Genomic DNA, 25732 nt, shown 5'->3' on the forward strand with positions numbered 1-25732 from the left:
TAAAATTAAAAATAATTCTTAAATAAAACGGGACAAGAAACAGTTTTTTAATTTCATTGAACAATTTGATATAATTCAAATGTCCCATTTTGAAGGTGCAACAACGATACATATTCTGGGAGATGTAACTTTGCAAAAGTATAAATAAATTGCAAATAATTTGTTGCGATTATTTTTCAGCATAGATTGTCTGAGGCTGCGAAAGGATCATTTAGAGGTACACCGGATTATATTGACTTGAAAAACCCTAATCTAATGCCCCCCAACTCACGTTGGCATTTATATTTTTATTGGTTGGAACAGTTCAAAGTAAAGTTAATAGAAAAAAGAGGGAAGATAAACCGTGAATTCCGTAAAGATTATAAATTATACAGTGAAATGCGTGACATTCAAGATACTCAAATTATGAAAGATTCGTTAGTTGTAGGTATGACTACAACAGCTGCTGCTCGTTTAAAATCCTCTCTACAGGCTTTGAAAAGCCCTATAGTAATAGTAGAAGAAGCAGCCGAAGTACTAGAAGCGCATATAGTATGTTCCTTGACAAATCGCTGTAAACATTTAATTCTCATTGGAGACCATCAGCAGCTAAAACCTAGCACCGCTAATTTTCTTATTGAAACCAAATACCTCCTCGGTATAAGTTTATTTGAGAGAATGGTGAGAAACAATATACAGTGCCACACTTTGAATATTCAACATCGAATGAGACCCGAGATTGCCAGCTTGATTCGTCCTGCAATTTATTCAGTTTTAGAGGACCATGAATCGGTATTGAATAGACCTCCAATTCGTGGAATAGAAAGTTGTATTTATTTCATTGATCATCAGGAACCTGAACAACTCTGCAAAGATTCAAGTAAAAAAAATGTACACGAAGCAGAATTTTTAATCAAACTTGCTAAGCACCTCGTATTAAATGGATACAAACCAGAGAATATAACAATATTATCAGCTTACTTGGGACAAATGTTTGAAATGCTTCGTCAGAGAAAACAGTACACATTACTAAGGGATGTTAAGATTACTGTCTTGGACAACTATCAAGGAGAAGAAAATGACATAGTTTTATTATCATTAGTACGTAGTAACAGTGAAAATAAAATTGGATTTTTAAAAATTGAAAATCGTGTCTGTGTTGCTCTTTCAAGAGCAAAACATGGTTTTTATATAATGGGAAATATGTCTCAGCTTTGCGCAAGTAGTGATGTAAGTATAGTTATAGTAAGCGTAAAGGATAAAAGTAATTATTTTTTCTCATTTTGACTGATAATATGCTATTTTAGTAAATTCTAAATCGTTTATTAAAGTGGCACTTGGCATTGGGACTGTCTTCATTTCAAGACCCGTACTTTATTAAAAAAATTAAAAATAAAAAAGTAAAAAAATTAAAAAAATGAAGAGTAATGTAATGTAATGAGTAAGTAATGCTGGTTTTGAAATGAAGACAGTCTCAACCCTATATAATGCGGAGAGCTTTTTAACGCAGAATGCGGGACGATCGATATGATCTCAAACATTGAAAAATTATTCATACGAATTCTCTGTAAATTTTAACGACTTTTCCAGATAATTTGACTAATATCAAACGGAATTCACGAAAACTCTTTAGTGAGCCTTGTTTACATAAATTCAGTCGTTCAATCATAAGTACTTCCAGCAAACTTCATGCTTGTTATGGGCGCCATAATGGATCCGCCATTTTGAGATTCAACATCCTGACTGGAAATTAAAACTATGGGTCTAAAGAACCCCCTAGTAAGCCTTGTTAAGTTAAAATGAATCATTATGGGATCGTTAGTATCGACTTCTTAATAATATCTTTGATTTTTTACTTCTATGAGCACCATGTTGGATCCGCCATTTTGAAATTCGATAAATTAACTAGAATATTATTCATAATCCACGAAAAATCCAAACGAGGCATTTTGGGATCAATTTAATTGCTGCTTAATCTTTAGTGTTGATTTTTTGTGAATTTTCGTGGTTTCTGGGCGTTATAGGCGCCACATTGAATTCGCCAATTCGAAATACGCCAAAAACTATAGTTACCTTAAAAGTATGTCAAATTCATACATTTTTTTTTTTGTTAGTATCAGTTTACAGCATACATGGCGCAAAATTCAAATCTTGCGTGAATTTTGGGACATCGATATTTCATGGAAGTTAAGTGCAAACTTATGAAAAATATTAAACAGTTATATTTATTTTTTTACATATAGATGATTCAATACTGTCAGAGTTTTTGTATTCTTGTTTATATTCAGTATTTTATTTATTTGTTGATACTAAATAATACAGTATATATATGAAATAGAACAATCGCCACCAGATAATTTTTAGTTTACACTTGCTTCATTTCGGGGTTACAGTGTTTTATTGAAATTATTGAAAATATTTTTGTAACTGCGAAACCGATATACCAATGATTTATTATTACTAATTATGTGCTATTAATAATTATTATTGACACCTGTAATTTAAGCTTAATATGTAGCTCCAGTAACATACCCTTCTTCAAAATCAAAGACCAAAATTACATACTAGTAAGGAGATAATATTTTGAAAATGTTTTATAATTTGTGAATTTTTGCTACTTTTGTTAAATATAAAATTTAATAACAATTTAATTTCTTACTCTACACTCACTATACCATGTACACCCAGTATAATACATATTCTTTTTAGATTTGGATAAAAATTAAAGAATCGTTAACCAATCAAAATGCAATTGGCCCTTCTCTAACTCTAAGGTGTCAAGTACACAGATATAAACTCACAGAAATCAAAACTGCTGAAGATTTTATGAATATCCCAGAAGGGGGATGCAGTCTTATGTGTGAGAGTAGCTTAGGTTGCGGTCATATTTGTAAAAGCTTATGTCATGTAGAAGATAGGGACCATGTTGTATACAAATGCCATGAAAAATGTAATAAGTAAGTATAATTTTTATATATCTACGTTAAATCTTACACTCTATCATATTTTCTAGATTTAATATTTCTGTCATAATCGAATCGGTGTATAAAGTAATTTTAATTAATAATTTCGAGTCACGGAATACCTTGGGTGAATATCGCCCTCGGGATACACTTTAATTCAATGATGTGCAGAATATTTCAGGATAAATCGGCCAAACTTTGAATTTCAGTGATCAAAATAAGAAAAAAATGAAGGCAATTGCTTCATTTTCCAGATACAGGGTGTTGAAATTTGAAAAAATGACACATTTTATAAGATATCTAAAAACGTTGCAAATAATAATAATAATATCTGTACCGCTCATTCTAACCACGAGAATTAGCCCAGAAGTCGGAGACTTGTGTGGGAGAGGAGGCGGCATATTATTATTATTAAGCAGGCCGCATTCGCGCCCAGGAACGACTTATGTTGGTAGGCCCTAACCACCATTCAGTGCAGGAATGAGGGAAACCTGGAAAACCTCATTACTTAGGGGGTTGGTCAAATGCCAATCCGGTGTCAATCTCTCACATTGACCCAAGCCAACATTCTTCCACCCTACCATACCTGCACAGAGGGTGCCAATCCTACATATAAGCATAGCTAATCTACGGTCTACCGGCCGCGAGAATCGAATCCGGACAGAATTAGTACACGATTTAAATACTGACGCCTTAAATCGTGCGGCTATCGACCGAAATATAATTTTCAAGCTATGCTCCTTGCAAACAACTTTAAAGAAATCTGAATTTCAAATAAAATGGAAGAAATCTTTTTCAAAATGTTTCTAGGAGTTACAAACAGCAATCGAATTTTCAAAATAAACGTAATTATGTCTGATTCGGTGGATTTTTTGCTTTATTTAAATCTATTCCATTAGTTTCATCACTCTATATCAAACGTCTTCAGAGATATTTTAGAAAATGTAAAATCTTTTCAAATTTCAACCTCTTTCACATGAAGCATTTTTGATAGGGGTGGGAAAATTTCTATTTATCGAATATTCCCTATTCAAAAAAAAAATAAAAAATCTTTCGTAAAGACGTTTTCAGAAAGGCCAAATTCGTAATATATTCCAAAATATTGTGCTGTTACTTTAATTAAAACACAAAAAAATAGACTAATGTCATCTGTATTAATGTCAAAAATAATATATTACATACATAATTGCATATTATTTAATTATGTGACTGGTTGTCATAAATTGGCAGAAAATTTTTATGTTGGAAATACTCAGACACTTTTTCATTTTAATTTAACCCCTAATTTCAAAATTTAAATTTGGCTAGATAACCCTGAAACACCTCGTATAATATACTTCCAAAATATTAAGCGATACTAAGTACAAAGCATAATATTTTGGAAAATTTTTAATAATTAAAATATTTTTACTACGAGTTTCACAATATCATAACATTTAAATTAAATTACATATCAGTGTGATCAGTCCTAATTTTTGGTATTGACAAACACAGTTAAACAACTTGATAACAGTTGGAAACCTTGGCATGAGGTATAACAAAAATTTATAATAAAATACTTTTAACAAAAACTCCATAAAAATAAACTTGTTAAAAAACATATCCTAGTATTAGTTCTCATAGTTTTTTACTTTACTCTGAAGGTATTAAGTTAATTCAAATTCAATGTTTTTTCTAAAAAATTTTGTCATGTCAAAGTCAATGTTCTTCGATACTAGAAATGTAGATACGTAAAAGATATTTAACCACACAGACAAGATTCCTAACTGATGAAATATCGGAAAACAATTACTCTGTAAGCTACATGTCCCAACTAGCATTGAATTACACCAGCAGTACAATAATATATGTAAATATAATTAATACGAAAATACATACCTGATATGTTGAAACTGTTTAATAATGTGATCTTTCAAAGAAATATTTTATTATAAACATTGGTTTTATAATCTACGCTATCAGATAAGTGAATGTAAGGGCTTAGGCTCGCTCACAAATTTTGACGTTTGTAGGTCGTCGATATCCAGAGGGCATTGCAATCGATACTCTAACATCTGAAAATTTACACATTTATCTCTATTATCTATTACAGTTATTACTGTATTATAATAGTTTAAGAAATTGCCTCTTTTCGTGGTACTTTTTTAAATCTGATCACTACCCGAGGCCTCAAATGGTCTAACTTCTCCTAAAACTGGGCAATGCCAAGAATTAGACGAACCCTCTTGTCCATCTATTATAGGGATGTTGAATAAGTTTTCACTGTTTCCCAACAGTTGGCTTTACCAGAACTGCGTGTGTGTAATTTAAAGATAGTAACGCACCTATAAATGAGTACTATAAGCAAGCTTGAAATTCAGTGTATGTCATTGTACGCGGGAGCGCAAATGGCTCCATCTGTCGTGCGGACTCCCAACTGTGCCATTCAAATGGCTACAGTAGGAAGCGACCTGCTATATTGCAGGTACTTGGTTGCACGACTGCCACCCACAGAGGGCGTAAAACAATGTTAGGAGTTGTTAGTGCTATGAGAAACAACTACTCTGAGTAACACTGACAACTCCAAACATTGTGTTACGCCCTCTGTGGATGGCAGTCGTGCAACCAAGTACCTGCAATATAGCAGGTCGCTTCCTACTGTAGCCATTTGAATGGCACAGTTGGGAGTCCGCATGACAGATAGAGCCATTTGCGCTCCCGCGTACGATGTATTTCCTTTTCGTGATGATACGACGAAGAACAGCTAGGTCGTTTGTCGGTTGTCGCACTTATGACACACTGATGAGGACTAATAAGTCCGAAACCGGTCTGTGCCTGGTGGGTAAATTGGCTAAATGGCTAAACAAACGATCCTAGTTGTTGCACTAGGTGTTGCGAGTATAATTCAACGCTGGTAGGAGCATATACTCTCGGAGTAGTTGTTTCTCGTAACACTGACAAATCCAATCAGTGTATGTTAGTTCGCCAAAGTGTAAACTACTTCTTTTTCATAATATTAAACATGTCAAATTTCATACCGAAAAAAGAGTATTTGCAGTGAATTTTACTGCACTGCAACTGAAGTACAAATAATTCTTGTATAGACTTATGGCAACCATGCTCTGTCGAAAACAACATGCAGAGATTGGTTTAGATGCTTTAAAAATAATTTTGATGTTGAATAATGCACCGGAATGGCTTGACGATGAAGGATTGAAGGCAACACTTCATGTAGGCTCATATCAGACTCACTAACTGAACTTGCAGAATTATTAGGAGTTGATCACACAACAGTTTTGAAATGTTTGAAAGCATTAAGAATGATTCCAAAGCGAGGACATTAGGTACCATCAACTTGTAAGACATCGAATGGTGTCATTTCACTTGTGAACAGCTGCTTCAACAGCAGAAAAAGAAAGGATTTTTTGCAACGTATCACGACTCACAATGAAAAGTGGACACAGACTTTGGCAGCGCATTAACATTGCTGGCTAAGCTGAATATCAATGGTTCTAAGTTTCTGCTAATTCTGCATTTGGTGGGATCAGTTAGGTGTAGTTTATTATGAGCTGCTCAAACTGAACAAAACTACCACTGCTATCGACTACAATGGATGCTTCTAAGCCGAGCATTGAAGGAAAAACAGCCGCTATACGAACAGAGACAAGACAAAATGATTTTGCTGCAAGACAGTGCTCGGCCACATGTTGCAAAACCAGTGAAAACCTACTTGGAAATGCTTAAATGGGAAGTCACCAGTCATTGCCCCCTTCCGATTATTACCTGTTCCGATTGATGGCACGTATCCTAGTTGAGCACCACTTCCATTCTTTTCAAGATGCCAAAAAATACGTCGACTCTTGTATAGCCTCAAAAGACATGTCCTTTTTCCAACGTGGAATTAAACAGCTACCAAAAACATGGAAAATAGTGACTGACGATGAATAGTACTTTCAGTAACAAACGAATTTTACAATTTTTTTTAAATAAAACATTAATTTTCATGTAAAAGCGATAACTCATTCAAACATCTCAATAAATATCACATTAACCTAATCATATTCAACACCTTTTACACTTGTTATTTCAAAATGGAAATTTTTCAAAAAATTAGTTTTTTTATATATCGAGTTAATACAAAAACATGCTATCTCAAATTCAGCTTGCTATCTAAAATTGTACTTGGAAAACATGCTACCTCAAATTAAGTTTGGAAAACATGTTAACTCAAATCTTTAAGTAAAAACATGCTTTCTCACACAAAAGTAAGTTTGACTAGAAATTGGCGTTGAAATGCACATTGAATGATTGAAACCATGCACTTATAATAAACTTATACAGGGTGATTCAAAAAATCGCTGACAGACTTCTAGGGTAGATAATACATAAAAAATTAAGACGAAAAGTTTTAATAAACATAGGGTCACAAATGCCTCCTTAACGAGATACAGGGCGTCAAAGTTTCTGTAAAATTAAACATTGTCTGCAATAATTCCAAAATGCCTGAACATTTCTATTTCAAATTTGCTATGCGTAGTTAGCACCTTAAGACCAATGTTTGATGTACTGCTCAAAATTTTTATGAGCAGCAGTGTCGTAGAGACGGGGTCAACGTGACCCTTTTTTAAAAATATTTTCTACGCCACTGCTAATTTTGTCAAACGGTCAAACTATTTTCGTGTAAAGTGTTCAATTGTCTATCNCGGTATAATACGATGAATTATCAGAGCAACCTTGTTTCAGATCCTCAGCATATTCGATATAGTCCGAATTATAAGATGTGGTCCAGTTTTACCAGGATACCTTTGGCGAGAGAGGTTAAAAGCAGGAAAATTGGTGACTCCTGAAGCTGAAAGAGACTGTAAACTGGTCTGCCTGGTGTTATCATCTGAATATTACCTGTTCCTGTTAGTTGGATTATCAACGGTGAGTAAACAGACGACATAAATCTATGGCCTTTTCTTTCACCTCTTATTAATAAAAAATATATCGACGAGTTACTACGAAATCATGCTATCTCAAATTTTGCTTGGAAAACATGCTATCTAAAATTGTACTTGGAAAACATGCTATCTATCATAAAGTAAGTTTGACTAGAACTTTAAGTTGGCTGCATTGGCGTTGAAATGTACATTGAATGTTTGAAACCGTTTACTTATAATAAACTTATTTTATATATTCTTCAAAAACTAAGGAATATTTTTATGTCCAGGTACACTGTTTATTTTATTTTTTTCATTCAACGTTTTTCAATTAATTTTGTTAAGTTACTGTTATAAAATTAATTAAAAAAATAAAATAATATGCAGTATGCTCCAACACGTACATTACTTGACGTTTTTTTAAATAAATTATAAAAAAAGTAATGTATACCTTAATATACAGGGTCGTCCAGATTTTAATAGACAAACTTCGGAAAAGTACTAAACAACAAAAATTAACATCACTTTGCTCTATGAACATAGGCGCAGAAAGCCACCGTTTATGAGATACAGGGCGTTGAAATTATCAAAAATAAAACAATTTTTTTAAATATCTGGAAAACCGCTTCATCAAATTTATCTAAATTTGGTACACATTTTGTTTTAGAATATTTCTCCTAGTTCTGTATGCACACAGTCCAAATTCAAAAACCAGAGGCGAAGAAACAAGGACGTTGTTTCCTTATTTAGAGTAAAACTTCTATGCCACTGAATTAATTGGTAATATGAATACATTTTATAACGGTCTGAAGTATTCCAAATGAAAAAATATTATTTTATTTTTGTCGAAAAGTGAATGGTTTACGAGTTATGAGACATATTATCCAAGTAAATAAAGCGTTGAAATAGAGAAGAATAAAACGAATTTGGGTGGTCCAGATTTCTAATAAACAAACTTCGAGAAAGTACTAAACAACAAAAATTAAGATCACTTTGCTCTATGAACATAGGCGCAGAAAGCCACCATTTGTGAGATACAGGGCGTTGAAATTAACAAAAGTAAAACAATTTCTTTAAATATCTGGAAAATTTATCCAAATTTGGTATAAACTTTTTTTCAAATATTTCTCCTAGTTCTGTATGCACACAGTCCAAATTCAAAAACCAGTGGCGGAGAAACGATATTTCCTTATTTAAAGTAAAACTTTTATGTCACTGAATTAATTGGTAATATAAAATACATTTTACAACGGTCTGGAACATTTCGGATGAAAAAACATTCTTTTATTTTTGTCGAAAAGTGAATGGTTTACGAGTTATGAATCATATTATGATGCGGTTTTCCAGATATTTAAAAAAATATATTTTATTTTTGTTAATTTCAACGCCCTGTATCTCATAAATAGTAGCTTTCTGCGCCTATGTTCATAGAGCAAAGTGATGTTAATTTTTGTCATTTAAAACTTTCCCAAAGTTTGTCCATTAAAATCTGGACCACGCAAATTTGTTTTATTTTTCACGATTTCAGCGCTTCGTTGACTTGAATAATATGTCTCATAATTCATAAAACATTCACCTTTCGAGAAAAATAAAAGAATGTTTTTACATCCCGAATGTTTAAGACCTTTATAAAATGTATTCATATTACCAATTAATTCAGTGGCGTCGAAGTTTTACTTTAAATAAGAAAACGACAGCCTTGTTTCTCCACCACTGGTCTTTGAATTTGGACTATGTGCATACAAAACTAGGGGAAATATTTGAAAAAAAATGTGTACCAAATTTGTATAAATTTGATAAAGCCGTTTTCCAGATATTTAAAGAAATTGTTTTATTTTTATTAATTTAAACGCTCTGTATCTCATAAACGGTGGCTTTCTGCGCCTATGTTCATAGAGCAAAGTGATGTTAATTTTTGTTGTTTAGTAGTTTCCCGAAGTTTGTCTATTAAAATCTTGACTACCCTGTATAAAAAAGTTTATTATTACTAAAAATTATTCGATTTTTTCATACAAGTTTGCTTTGGTATAAAAATTAATAGCGCATTCTTATCTGATTTATAGTCACTACTTTTGATACAATTATTTTTTTTCACAAAATCTGTGATGCACAATTTATTCTGAAATAATATGCCTAATGCGAACTCTAAGCAGACTGCAATAAAAAATATAGTGGACCAGGCTAGGCCCCAAACTTCAGGTCCGATGTAGCCCATAAAGTAGTTGTTTTAACAGTTAGGAATCTTGACTGTGCATACCTAGATACCTAGATTTCTGGTATCCAAAAAAATTGTTCTTCAGTTCATAGGATTTTTTTGGATTTTTTTTAACTTATTTCAATCAGTTTAATATGTTTACAATAAATTTAAAAACAACTAATAAGGTTTATTAATATTATTGTTTGTTTTCCCATACCAATCATAATAATAAACTGTTTTTCCTCAGAGTGCTATGTAATAATGAAGAACATGTATGCCAAAAGTTATGTTACAAAGAATGTGGTCCATGCACTTATCCAGTTCAGCACGTCTTGGATTGTGGTCACAAAGTGACGATTGAGTGCCACCTTGATCCAACAAGTTATAACTGTGATGTTCTAGTTAAATCTGTTCTACCATGTGGACATGAAGTGGACAAACCTTGTTTTAGGGATCCTGAAAGTTTTAAATGTCCGGAACCATGTGCCGTTCGTGTCGAACCTTGTGGTCACGCGTGTACAAGATCTTGCCATATACGGGTGGATCCAGATCATTTAGAGGTTTGAGTTTTTTGCATTGGTTAAATATGTTTAGAATTAATGATTTCAATACATACATACAAGGTGTTCGAAGAACTACGGGATCTGTTCAGAAAATAACTGGACTTTTTGAATTACGTGTTAATGGAAATATTTAGCGATATGAGGTTGGCAACATTGCGTTGCGCATTACCTCCTCTGTAACCACATGTTCTTGGATTGTCATTTAGTTCCCGTGATATTATTATTAGAGTGCAATAGGTTTAAGTGTTAATGAGGATTTTTAAATGTACTATTTTCTGGAACAACGATACAAAGTAAAATTTTTGTGAAACGGGAAAATTTTAAGGAAATGTTTCAACTTTTGAAACAAGTTTACGGAGATGATGCTGTGGGTCGTACGCAATGTTATAAATGGTTTTCATAATTTAAATGTTCAGAAAGTCAAAGATCTGGCGCATACAAATCTCTGATTGGCTGTCAGAGAAATTGCAGAGGAGGTCAGCATCTCAAATGGGTCAAGCCATAAAATTTTGACTGAAAAATTGAAGATGCATCGAGTTGCAGCAATATTTGTTCCTCGTTTGATGACCGAACAACAGAAAGAAAATTGTGTGGACATTTATCGGCAACTCCTTGAACAGTCCAACGATGATGAAACATTTATTCAAAGGATTATAACGGAAGACAAAAGCTGGGTTTATGGCTACAACATTGAGACAAAAGTTCAATCATCACACCGGATCCAATGTCAAAGTGATGCTTACTGTTTTTTTAGACTAATGGAATTGTGCATTTTGTATTCTTGCCACAAGGTGAAACAGTGAACCGTGTGTACTATCAAGGCGTTTTACAGTGGTTTTCTGAAAAAATCCACAAAAAGAGACTGGAGTTGTGGCGAGACAACTCATGGTTCTTGCACCATGATAGTGTGCCCGCTGACTTAGCTTTCTCAATTCATCAGTTTTGTGCCAAAAATCAAATTAATGTCCTCCTTCACCCTCCTTACTTCCCAGACCTGGATCCTTGCGATTTTTTCTTATTTCTGAAATTAAAATCAGTGCTGAATGGACACCGCACAGTGTGCCCATTTGGACAAATTCTGCCGACAGTACAAGACTAATCCGATTACAATGAATTCCATACAGGGTGATGAGTAAAAATGGGACACGCCAAATATTACATTTTTTAAATGAAACACCCTATATATTTTTAAACATATGGATTTCTGAGAAAATTCTTTATCTGGCAATATAAACAGTTTATCATTTTAGTGCGGGGTTGCCAAATTATATAGAAAATTCTTCGAATTTTGGAAAAAACATGACATTGAAGAAGTTGTATTAACTTTCAGCTACTAACACTGGGAACAAAATAATTAGAGTTATAGCAAATGTTAGACAAAGGCTCCTATATTAGCTAATATCGATATTTTATACAGGGCATTTTATTAATATGATCATTTTCAGAAAGTTTAAACTTGATTTTCTAAAATTTTTCAAATGGAACGCCCTGTATTTTATTGTTCTATTTTATTCACATATCGGTCCACTTCAACTTTTATTAAGCATGTTCATATCTAAAATTGTTAGTTTTTAATATATAGCAACATTTCTAAAAAAAACTAAATTTTTATTATTTTATAGAATATCACAAATAAATATTAACTAATAAAATTAACTCAAAATGGAATAATAAATTATGAACTGACAAGTTGACACAATGTGATAGTTTTTTTCCAAAGCCAATTCGTGCGACGGAAAATAATAAAAATTAGGTTTTTCCAGAAATGTTGCTATATCTTAAAAATTAACAACTTTAGATGTAGAACATACTTAATAAAAGTTGAAGTGGACTGATATGTGAATAAAACAACAATAAAATATAGGATGTTCCATTAGAAAAATTTTAAAAAATCAAGTTTGAACTGTCTTAAAATGATCGTATTATAAAAAATGCCCTGTATAAAATATGGATATTAGGAGTCTTTGCCTAACATTTGGCTATAACTCTGTGAAATAACAAGCGTTCAAATAAAAACGTGGTAAAGTTGGTTCTGAAAATTTGGACGTAGGGCATAGCGTATAGCAAATGAACTTAAACGTCATCTGTCAAAGCGCTATATCGCCGCTATCAATTTGAATATTTTCGTTTTAAAAAGCGTTTAAAATGGTGTTTTCTCAAGAACAAAAAGTGTTTATCATAGAGTCCTACTTTAGAAATGGACGCAAGATTGATGGAATATGGAAGTATTCAATTTCAAAATCAATTTCCCGGCATTGTTGAGTACAAAATTTTTCAAAGTGCAGTTCAGCGTTGTGTTAATGTTTTTTGTGAAACGGGCAGTGTAACAAGAAAAGAAGGAAGCGGCCGACCTAAAAAGCGGACTGAAGAATTAAAAGAAAATGTCCAACAAATAATGGAAAATGCGCCAAGAACTTCTGTACGTGTTTTATCACAAATGGTGGGAGTATCAGTCGGTACCTGCCACACAGTGTTAAAAAAAGATTTGCTTTTGTTCTACCATCGTTTAACTTGTCAGCAAGAACTTCATGAAGTTGATTTTCCACGACGGGCTGTATTTTGTGAATGGTTTTTAAACAACTACGGTGAACTTCATAATATCACCTTTTTTTCTGATGAAGCCTGGTTTCATTTAAGTGGTTACGTAAACTCACAGAATATGAGAATGTGGTCTTCTGAAAAACCAGATAACTTTTTTGTCGAGGGCCCTCTACACGCTCAAAAAATTGGAGTTTGGTGTGCTCTCAATCGAAGGAGGATTTATGGACCTATTTTTTTTAATGGTACTCTTACTGCGCAAAGGTATAGAGAAGAAATTATCGCTCCTTTTGTTAACCAGCTGGAAGAAAACGAAATTACAAACTTTTACTTTCAATAAGATGGAGCAAGGGCACATACGGCAGGCGAGACGATGAATATGTTGAGGGAAGTTTTCCAAAATCGACTAATAAGTCTCAATGCTGAACATGAATTTCCACCGAGGTCATGTGATATTACGCCGTGTGATTTCTTTTTGTGGCCTTATCTTAAAAACACTATTTTTGAACTGCCTATTCCTGATTTAAACCATCTGCAGGCTCGACTTATAGACAAGATTCGTGAAATTAACAATACCCCGAGCATCTTAGAAAATGTCTTTAATTCTTTGAGGAACAGGTGTGAAAAGTGCTTGGAACAAGGAGGGGGACACTTTCTGCAGCTCCTTTAATTGTTTGTTATTGTTATCACGATTATTCTTTAAAATAAAGTTATATAGTCATTAACGTTATTGAAACTGACAGCTGCTATACAGCTCGTTGAGAAATGAGGTTAAGTTGGTCGCTATAAGCTACTCCCTACGTCCAATGTGTCAGAGCCAACTTTGACCACGTTTTTATTTGAACGCTCGTTATTTTTGCTCCAAGTGTTAGTAGTTGAAAGTTAATACAACATCTGCGAGATCATGTTTCTTCCAAAATTTGAAGAATTTTCCACATAACTTGGAAGCCCCGCACTAAAATGTTAAACTGTTTATATTGCCATATATAGAATTTTCTCAGAAATCCATATGTTTAAAAATATCCAGGGTGTTCCATTTAAAAAATGTAATATTTGGCGTGTGTCGTTTTTACTCATCGCCCTGCATGTTTCAAATTAATTTTGTACTTCAGGTTTATGATTCTGTGCAACTTTTATATAAACTTTTTTTTTATATTATGAATAACAAGGGAGTTATTTTACTTTCTCACACTAATGGCTATAAAATACGCCTTTGACCTTCAAATGACCTTGGTGATATGGCTTGAAATAACAATGATGATAAGAACTCAGAAGTGAGCATTGTGTGGTCCAAAATGTCTGTGAAGTTATTTTAAAAATGTATTTTATGCACAACACGCTGGGTGTCCCACGAATTCGAATCTTATCAAGGTCAAAAGGTCACAAATTAAATTTATCGCACCCATAGGTAATTTTTCAAGGTATAACAAACATGCAAAAAAATTTTCATGAAAAGCGGTTTAGTCTTGCACTGTCGGCAGAATTTTGTCCAAATGGGCACACTGTGCGCCGTTTTCAGACTATTGATAACGTCAAAGCAAATTCATTACAGACTTTAGAGGTCATTTCAAATGAAGCTATACAGGACTGCTCCGCGAAATGGAAACACCACTGGGAAAAGTGTATGAATAGGGAAGGGGGGTACTTTGAAGAAGAAAGACAAAGACCAATAATGTCTAAAACTAATAATAAAGTTTAAAAAAAATAACTTTTGTTTATTTTCTGAACAGATCTCATATGAGCAAAAAAGGACCCCGCACAAACCTTATAGAATTGGATCCCCTTGCGGATCTCTCTCATATTTTGGTAATGAACTCTTCAGAGTATCCTGATATAAAGTTGTCATGGGCACAAAACCCAATTTTATTCTAGGCAATTCTATTCATAAAAATAATGCTACGAATTCCTATAACCTTTTTTGGAACCTTTTTTTCAAAGTTATTTTTTAAATTGATATTTTGTTATAACTTTTTTCTAGTTAAATGATTTTTTGCCAACTTGGTACACTTATTTGTAGCAAATCGCTTCTAGAAGAAAATATTTTAAAACTCTGAGTTGACTAGGAAATTGTTAATATCTTGTATACGTGCTGTTTAGATCTGTCTCTATTTTTTGTTCCATGTCGTTAACATTGAGTACTTTGGCAGAAACCAAAAACTTTTTATTTCTATAAACATCAGATAAATTAACAATTCTCTACTCAAATGGTAAATTATTTTTTCAACAACTACTGAATATGAACACCCTCGTGCAAGAAGGAGATAAGTCCATATTTCTGAAAAATTAGATTTCTGCAGATAGGTTTAAAAATTAACCATGTAATTTTCAACACGGTATGATCATTAACTATTTGATTTATTCCACTTTATATGCTTGTACTACACAAAGGAGTAAAAAGTTATCAAAGTTTACTTATTGCCTAATAAAAAATGAATTGATCAATATAATATTTGAACAAGTATGTATATAAAACTGGAAAACGTGAAATCAATAATTTTATTAACGATTTCGTTATTTAATTATTGTATAATACACATTTTTCTCCTTTTTTTTATAGTACGAGTATATGGAATAGAATTGGAACAATGTTCTATTCTTGCGAATTAAAAAAAAATCTTAAGTACACGTATTATTTTTAACTAACATGTTGTATTTTTAATTCCTAGTACCGATGTCAAAAACCTTGCATCAAGCCTAAAATAGGTTGCAGTTTTCCAGAAGAAGAAAAACACATATGTTCTAAGTTGTGCTGTGAAGAATGTGATACCTGCGAAATTGGTATTAAGAAATTCAGAACAGTTTGTTCACATGTCTTTAAAGTTCCCTGTAAGACAAATGTGGATGAAATAGAATGTACAAAACCATGCAATAGAGTATTGCCATGTGGACATAAGTGTGGAAATAAATGTAATGAACCATGTGGAAACTGTAATCACAAAGTAAGTCTTTGATTTTGAGCTATTTCTCTGTAGAAATAATTATCATTTTGATGAAAAATTTTTACATTGTAGGTGGAGAAGTATGTCGCTGATTGTCAGCATAAAGTAAAAGTAAAATGTTCGGAAGAACCTGATCGTAAATTTTGTAAAGGGAAATGCCCACGATTGTTACCTTGCGGACATGTATGCAACAAAAAATGTAATGAAAAATGTACAACATTTTGTAAAGGTATTACTGATTGCTCAAAACCAAGCCCATGTGGACACATCGTTAAGAAAATTAGTTGTGCTTTAAAAGATACAGGTAATTTTATATATTTTTGTTTGGTTTTATTAGTAGTATACCAACGTTCCAAATTCACGTCTAAACTGACATTTCTTGCAATCGCTTTAACAACTGTTTTAAACTTCTATTTATTGCAAAACAGTATATTATGAAACAGATTAACGTTGAAATGGATGTAGCAACATATTTACCATTATAAAGGGTTTTCCAATTAGGGCGGGTCGATGTTGACAGTCTATGGCGGCTATGTTTTTTTTTCGGCATCTGTCAGATATGTTGCTTATTATTCAGTCACTGATGCCAAATCATCATGTCAAGTTACAAGATTCAACAGCACGTCCAATTGATAACATTTTATTATCAAAATGAGCGTTCGTTAGTGCAAACGTTGCACGCGTTGCGCCCATTTTACGAGAGACGCGGTTGTCTTTCAAAGTTAACTTAGTTAACTCTTCAGCGTTTGGTGGCCAAATTCGAGACGTCCGGTTCGGTAAACAATCAATCAACACCCATACGTCAAAGGAACGCCAGTTCGGCCGAGAACATTGCCGCTGTCCGTGAAAGTGTGCAGAAGAACCCGAGGCAGTCTATTCCTTACCGTGCACAAGAACTCGGACTTTCACGGACTTCAACTTGGCGAATTTTGCGTCGGGACTTGGGCCTGCACTTGTACAAGATCCAACTGACCCAGGAGTTACAAGTTAATGACCATAGACAACGCCGTTTGTTCGCTGACTGGGCTTCGGAACGTTTGGAAGAGGACCCCAATTTTGGCCGAAAAATCATCTTAGCGACAAGGCGCACTTTGGCTATGTTAACAAGCAAAATTGTCGTATATGGGACGACGCCAACCCATACAAGGTTCACCAGGTGGCAATGCATCCACAAAAAGTTACTGTTTGGTGCGGATTTTGGGCCGGCGGCATCAATGGTCCGTTCTTCTTTGAAAACGACGTTGGTGAGGCCATCACCGTCAACAGCGAGCGCTACAGATCAATGATCACCAATTTCTTTTGGTCCAAATTGAACGATATGGACGGGGACAACGTGGTTCCAACAGGACGGCGCTACGTGCCTCACAGCGACTGTCTCAATGGGTATTCTGCATGAACGATTTGAAGATATGGTTATCTTTCACAGAGGTAACGTGAATTGGCCACCAAGATCGTGCGATTTGACCATGCTTGATTCTTTCTTGTGGAGTTTTCTGAAGTATGTACCAGGTCTACGCCAATAAGCCGCAATCAACCGATGCCCTCAAAATCAACATAACTCAGGCCATAGCTCAAATTCAGCCGGATCTATGCGGCAGTCATTTAAAATTGGACCTCTTGGATCCGTGCTACTATGCGGAGCTGCGGCGGACATTTGAACGATGTCATATTCCATACATAATGGCATACATAGACCTTTCAAATAAAAAAATAATTCCGTTGATATCTCACACACAACTTGTTTTATTCCATATCAACATCGACCCGCCCTTATTGAAAAACCCTTTATTATGTTATTATCGCACATCTATTTAAAATTTATTTATTTCATCATTCATTTATCTGCAGTAGCTGCAGGTGTAAAGGTGCAGTTCATTGCTTAACAAACCTTTGCCACTATTCTGCCTTTGTACATTTATTAGGTAGAACCACTATAAAGTTCTCAAAACTTTGAAGAGGAAGCACACTACAGTAACTAAATGAGATCACCAAAATATTAAGAAGTTGTGATTACGTTATAGTGGATATGACGGTTTCGGCGACGTTTTTAGGACATTTACGAAACCTTTAAGGGGTGTACAATTGTATAACACAAATCAGTAAAGACATACAGTTTTTTATAAATATGTTTGAAGAGGATACAGAATTTTGCCTTTAAAAAAGTCTCCTATATTAAAAAGTATGAGGGCTGAACGATAAGTACCCGGTCTAGGCAAGAGATGGCGCTACTAGTATCTAAAAAGTAATATTTTTTGTAAACAACTGTTCGCAACAATACTGCCAAAGTGTCAAGTCACTGCTTGGTTTAGTTAGAGAATGCCAGCCACCTAAATGGAACAGCTTTTGTAATTTTACAACAATGGAAAAAATTGAATATCGAACAGTGATAAAATATTTGTTTTTGAAAAAGAAAACATCTGATGAAATTAAAACGAAGTTTATGGGGACTCTTCATCTATGCATCTTCGTTATAAACCATAAAACATTGGACAGCTGCATTATTGAAAAAATCCACAAATCGTTATAAACAATCGAAGAGTGCGTGAGATTGCTGGGACTGTGGGCAACTCAACTGAACGGGTGAAGAATTTTTAACAATCTATCTGAATATGAAAAAGCTTTCCGTGACATGAGTGCTATGATTGCTCACAATTGACAACAAACCACACGCCTGTGTCAACTTCAGAAAAATGTTTTGCGATGTTAAAACGCAATCGAAATGAGTTTTGGCTTCGGTTCATAACTGTTGAGGAAACATGGATTCATCACAGCCAGGGACAAAGGAACAATCCAAACAGTGGATTTTCGGAGGCAAAGAGTGACCACAATAAACCTGTGATTTTCGCCCGTTTTTTCACAATTTGCAGAGAATTAAAAAATACATAAAAATTTGTTTTTGGTCACAAATTACTTGGTATAAAAAACTGAAATGAGCATAGCTTTTAGTATTTTGAAAATTTTAAAAATCACCTCTACTTAGGGGTTGAAAAAATACCAAAAATGAAGAATTTGAATATTACCAATTGATATAAAAACTATTAGTATGTGAATTATCTTAATATATTTTTTTGGAATTTTTACAATTATTTCTGATATTCTCTATTTTTGGGGATGATTCCACCCCCTGAGCGCGCTTAAGCGGGGATTCCTATATTAAAAAGTATGAGGGCTGAACGATAAGTACCCGGCCTAGGCAAGAGATGGCGCTACTAGTATCTAAAAAGTAATATTTTTTGTAAACAACTGTTCGCAACAATACTGCCAAAGTGTCAAGTCACTGCTTGGTTTAGTTAGAGAATGCCAGCCACCTAAATGGAACAGCTTTTGTAATTTTACAACAATGGAAAAAATTGAATATCGAACAGTGATAAAATATTTGTTTTTGAAAAAGAAAACATCTGATGAAATTAAAACGAAGTTTATGGGGACTCTTCATCTATGCATCTTCGTTATAAACCATAAAACATTNATGTTTCAAAAGTTTTATTCAAATATTTAACATCTTAATTATTTAAATGAATGTGAAATGTGCAGTTGGTATTGTTTGAAATATTAATTCTTCTGTTTTTTAAATCAGATGAAATGCTGTTCAAATTAATACAGCTAACATTTTCGGAAGTCCATGAGGTTGCAATGGTTGCACTTCCATTAATGGCACTCCCAATAATGTGAAACATTTTTCTTATTGCTAATACTCTCTTCAACATAACCAGTTGCCACAGCTGCCAATTTCCATCTTACTTGTCGTTGGATTTGATCTATTGTCATGCCATTATTCGTCATAATGGTAGCGGACGTGCGATGAAACGCTTGTCCCGTGTATTTCTCAGGATCGTCCAATTTAAGATAACGTGCAATTTGCAAGGGACATGATCCGAATGTATTAATACCGACCACATGATTGGTGCACTTCCCCTTATTATACCGTAAGAAAACTCGGTCTGTACTTACATTTTGGGGACGCAATGATAAATACTGCTTTATCAAACGCACATAACTAATTCCTTCACTGTCGCCAACAGTAAAACATCGAGCTTTCACTGTCTTAGTTGGTCGGATAGTAATAAGCAATACGCTTCCTTCTTCCTTGATGTCATGTAAGCGTTAAGTCGCACAATTCACATCTTCTACAAGAGCCAAAAATACCGCAAATGGATACCACCTTCAAAAATAAATATGTAATGTCCGGTGCATCCGTGAAAAACTTCTACAAATCATATTCCTTGAATACATATGCCTTCTTCGCTACGTCGTTCTTGCTAATTGCCTTCATGAATGCATACACTTTCGTAAATGATTTTAAATCTACCCCTTTGTTTATCCTCAACATACTTTGCAATTTCGAATGGATAGCCCACATAGTCGACGCTTTGTACTGCTCTGACATTTTCTGAAGATAAGCAAGCACAACTCGTTCATCTGTATTTGTTACCTTTTGCTCTTCCATCCATTTGATGAACTTGTCGTATTCTTTTCTATAAGCGTTTTCTGATTTTTGCGGTATTAATCGCGATTCTGCTTTACTATATAAGTAATCAATGTTAGAAGTCATTTTTAAACAATATACAACTAGTAATAACTGTGGTGACAGCAATTAATCTTATATGACAGTACAGTTACAAATTAATTTTTGTTTTCTCATTTTCATGACAACGAAAGGTATACTGATGTAACATCACAAATTCAACCATTTGACATTAGTTCTTATTTCCATTTTTTGTAGTATTAATACAATATTTGTGATTTCAACGTGTACCAACAAAAAAAAATAGCGTAAAGTATTCGTGGATAACTGGTCTTTAAAACACTTGCTCTATTTCGAGCACTCCGGCTGCGCCGTCGTGCTCAAAAAATCGCGCGTGTTTTAAAGACCTTAATATTCACTTATACTTTAATATACTATTTTTTTGGAATTTTTACAATTATTTCTGATATTCTCTATTTTTGGGGATGATTCCACCCCCTGAATGCGCTTAAGGGTGGATTTTCTAATTCAACATGCTTATTTCAGTCATGAGAATAAATCTTTGTTTGTATCAAGAATCATTCGATAGAAAAGTTCACATGCTAATAGTTTTTATATTTATTGGTAATGTTATGTTATGTTCTTTACATTGGAAAGGGTTGTCGCGAATAGGCGCGCCCTCTGAAGCCCTTTTTTGAAAACATTCCTGCTGGAGCGGCNTCATCTTAATTTTTTACGAGTAATTTGAGACCAAAAACATATTTTTATCTACTTTCTTTAGTTCTCCGCGAATTATGAAAAAGCGGGCGATTTTTGCGGTCACTCTTTGTGCTAAAGGCTAAGGCTAAGGCGACTTTATCAATGAACAAAATCATGGCTACAATGTTTTGGGATGTTCGCGGCATAAGTCACGTCAGTTACCTTGAAAAGGGCAAAACGATTAATGGAAAGCATTATGTCAACTTATTGGACTATTTCAATCATGCTGTAAATTAAAAATGTCTGCATTTGGCGAAGAAAGAAATCCTTTTCCATCAAAACAATGCACAGTCGCTATTAGTCAGATGCCAAAAAATAGTTCAGTAATTGAAAATATGTAAAAATTAGGAAAAATTCTATAGAATTCAATGAACTACTTTACCCCACTTGAATTTTTGGGTTTCATTTTAAAAATGGCGTCCAAAGTTCGCAAAAACAGTTTTTTTCATTTATAAAAAAAACATTTTAGAAAAAAAATGTTTCAAACAAAAGTTGTAGAAATTTTTAATATGGATCGAATAAGCCCAAACCGGTTTTAATCGATAAATAAATAAATAAATTAGTTATTACAAAAGAACTGCTAAAAATCGCAATTTTTGGAAATAGCTGTATCTCTTTTAAAAATAAAGATTTTTTTATGAAGGTTGGTGAAAGGATAGCTCTTGGTGAGCAAAATAAAATTATTTTTTCAAAATTGAAAAATACTATATAGTTTTTGCAAAAGTCAAGTTTTTTGAAAAAAAACATTTTGGTAAAATCCCCATAATTAGAAGGCCGCCACATCTTTAGGAACAGGGTTGCGCTTAAAATTTTCTCTAATTATTACACTATTACATGCAAATATTGCGAGAGCCTCAAATCGATTTCAAATATCGCAAAAAATGATCGAAAAATTTCAATTTGTATCAAAATGTTGCTACTGCCATTCGAAAGTTGACATTTTTTCACGAATTTAAAAAAAAAGTTTGTCCTACGACCAACAGGAGCCGAGAAAAATTTTTTTTCCCGAAAAAACGCCACGAACCTCATTTATTAATATTGAGGGTTGAAATTTACACATGTTACAGTTGAATACTTGTACCTCATATAAAAAATAGTACACAACGGTTGGTCCCATTTTCTTTCATTAAACTTCATATTTATGAACCCCTTATATTGTTGCTCGGCTTGACATGTTGATATATTCAGGTGGGGTAAAGTAGTTCATTGAATTATACGGAATTTTTCCCAATTTTTACATATTTTCAATTACTGAACAATTTTTTGGCAAAAAAATTAGATATTTTCGACAATTTGATTGGCCTATATGGCGAAATTCCATGAGTTAGGATACGAATTGCTTCCGCTTCCAAATATGGCTTGGCAGAAAAAAATTTGGCTCTAAGGTCATTGCTCAAACAAATACTTATTTTGATGGGTTTGAGCAATCATATTGTTTAGAGAGGATACTAGATAGAAAAATGTATGGAAAATAAAATAAATTATACGCATAAAAATGTTTTTTGTTCTTGTCATACAAACCTTGTAGATCCTTCTTCTCTAAAGGAGGGAACGCATTAGGCGGTCCCGTCGCATCGCGGATCGTTTGGGCTGAGCTGATTGCAGTCTTTTACAAATCGGTTGCATTTGGCAATAGCACACAATCCTGCTCGCGCTCTCCTTTAAATAGTTGCTTTATTGTTTTAATAGTTAAGAAAATGGGTTCTATGGAAGAGGTATTTTTATTGGCTCTTTTATGATCTCCCGAGATACTTTGGAAAAGATCAGTGGAGAACAGGAGACGAGTTCGGGAATGTCTGGTGCGAATGCATACATTATAAGACATGGGAAGGAACTTCACCGCGGGCGATCGTGACTAGCATGGTCTGCAATGCGATGGGACCGCGACCGCCTAATGCGTTCCCTCCTTAAGTGTTCTGTGGATTTATAAGGCATTTTAGTTACACATTGTAATACTTCACATGTCAATAATTTCCTTTTTTTTTTATAGTTGATCCAGAAGTTCTGTTACGACATTGTACAGAAAAATGTAACGTCAAGCTAAAATGTGGCCACTTTTGTTCTGGAGGTTGTGGCGAGTGTTCACAGGGTCGTATCCATCAAAGATGTAAAGAAAAGTGTGGTACTACATTAATTTGTAATCATGAATGCCCAATACCTTGCAGTGAGGCTTGTAAACCTTGCCAGAAAAAGTGTAATTATAAATGCCCTCATAGCAAATGCTCCAGAAAATGTGGAGATCCTTGTAACGGATGTAAAGAATCCTGCAAGAGGCGATGTGAACATCAGAAATGTGAGAAACGCTGTGATCAAATTTGCAATATTCCACCATGTTATGAATTATGTAAAAAACTATTAGAATGTGGTCATCCCTGTGTTGGATTTTGTGGAGATCCATGCCCCATATTATGTAAAATTTGTAACTACGATGAGTTAACTGATATATTTCTGGGAGATGAAGACGAAGAAGATGCCGTTTATGTTATGTTAGAAGACTGTAAACACATTTTTGAAAGTGGAAATATTGAGAAATGGTTACAGTCAGGTGACGAAATTATGATAAAATTCTGCCCAAGATGCAAGACGCCTATTACAAGTACTGAAAGATTTAGTGAATACATTAAAAGAAGTATGTCTGATATTATAAATGTTAAAAATAGATCAAATGGTACTGTTGAAGAAAATAATCTTAGAAGGATTGAAATTTTATTTGAGGTCGACGCTATTAAACTCAAAGCAAGAATACTATATGAAAGTAAGTTGTTTTTCATAACATTTATGTTATTTCCAAAGGTAAAATATTGATTCCAATACTGCAAAGTGTATTGGATTAAATTAAAGTATTTGGATATTTTCTGAAAATATTTGTGGCTTGGGGGTGTATATTCATAGTAAAACCAAGGATTATAATTATTGGAATGTTTGTTCTTGTTCTTACATGTTTGAATCACTACTGTTTTGTTACCATTTCATGTATTCGAAGTGAATCGCGTGCAACATATTTGTGATATGGATCAAAATAGACCGAAAAGTAAAATTAGACTGGCCGACAAAATTTCTAAAGGTTTTTCACATCGTAAATCGCATCAGGTTTTTGAGATATGCTAATCTAAAAATACAAAAAAAACACGGTCTTTCCCTAGATTTGAAATTATGTTACATCGCGAGGTAATCGTTATGGCATTTGAAATTACTTAGCTTCATAAACGGTTTTGAATTGTTCAATTATCTTTCCTCTCCAAGAAATCGTCTGTTTAGTTAGTTCAGTGTATTCATCGACATTCAGAAATAGAGTAGCTTCTGGTGAAAACTCAAAAAGACAAGAATCAAATTACAAACACATAAATTCCCATTGTTTTTCAGGTTTTGAGCATTTTTTTTTTTTTTTTCATTTCTAAATTCCATACCATTCCAACATGCCATATCCATCACCATATTGGATCTGTCAATGTGTCAATTCGGATTTTGTAATTCTGACTTCAGATTCGTAATCGGCGATTCCAGAAACCTGATACTTCATTTCCGAATATCCACAAATATGCCAAACTAATCAATTTCATTAAACGATTTTTCGGGAAGGAAAAGCGATATTTGAGCAATCTAAATTGGTTTGTAGTACTTTCAGATACCATAACAAGTTTTGTAGAGAAAAATTGTCTTGCGATGTAACATAACCTCTAAAGGTGCGTCCAAACTTGAACATTTTAGCCTGAACAAGAATTAACTGCCTGCGCAGTGCGCAGAGCAGAATTTGTAAAGTCTGGACCTGTCTCCGAGCCGAACCGAACGCGCCAAACGTTTTCCGGAGCTTGTCGGTAAATCGGAATTGCTCAAAGTGATTTATGGTGCGCCGAATTATTCAGTTGACGGGAATAAGTTAAGTTCGTGCTATTCGCAGCGTTCATGTCGTTTGCGCCGTGTTGAAGGTACATAACATCAACAAAAAGATTTATTATTTCCACATGTATACAATATTTTGATAATGGAATGGGATAGAGAAAAGTGTTTAAAATTAGTAGACACTTATGAGCAATACCCCGTGAATTGATAGAATTTTCATATCCATTGACTTCGTTGTTTTTTCTTATTTTTCACCAATTTACAGATCATAAAAAAGCGTTAAAAGCTACTACAATATTCATATTTTTTTTCCTCTAAATCTCTCAATAAGAGCAAATATCATATACATTTTATACACCACACACTTTGAGCAACTGGAACATCTATAAATATGTATTTGCATTCGTGCGAACCCAATGATTTTTTATTCGGACTATTTGTTCTGCTTGTTTCTGCGCGCTCAGTTCGTTCTCTTCGTTCAGGATAAAATGTTCAAGTTTGGACGCACCTTAATATAGCGAAAAACCATGTTTTTTGCACATTTAGGTTAGGGTATCTCTAAAACCTGGATAATGGAGCAATTCTAAG

General features: G+C 33.8%; 1 protein-coding gene across 1 annotated transcript in view; it reads left to right on the forward strand.

Annotated features, from left to right (window-relative positions):
* The window catches only part of LOC108908160 (NFX1-type zinc finger-containing protein 1), a 44653-nt gene that overhangs the window by 14555 nt on the left and 4366 nt on the right, over positions 1–25732 (forward strand). Inside the window, 6 exon segments of the mRNA XM_023455223.1 lie at positions 181–1209; positions 2689–2936; positions 10288–10600; positions 15808–16080; positions 16153–16384; positions 23295–24059. Coding sequence (XP_023310991.1) covers positions 181–1209; positions 2689–2936; positions 10288–10600; positions 15808–16080; positions 16153–16384; positions 23295–24059 — 2860 coding nt within the window.

Source organism: Anoplophora glabripennis, unplaced genomic scaffold (genome assembly GCF_000390285.2).
Source record: "Anoplophora glabripennis isolate ALB-LARVAE unplaced genomic scaffold, Agla_2.0 scaffold369, whole genome shotgun sequence".
In the NCBI taxonomy this organism is placed as follows: Eukaryota; Metazoa; Arthropoda; class Insecta; order Coleoptera; family Cerambycidae; genus Anoplophora; species Anoplophora glabripennis.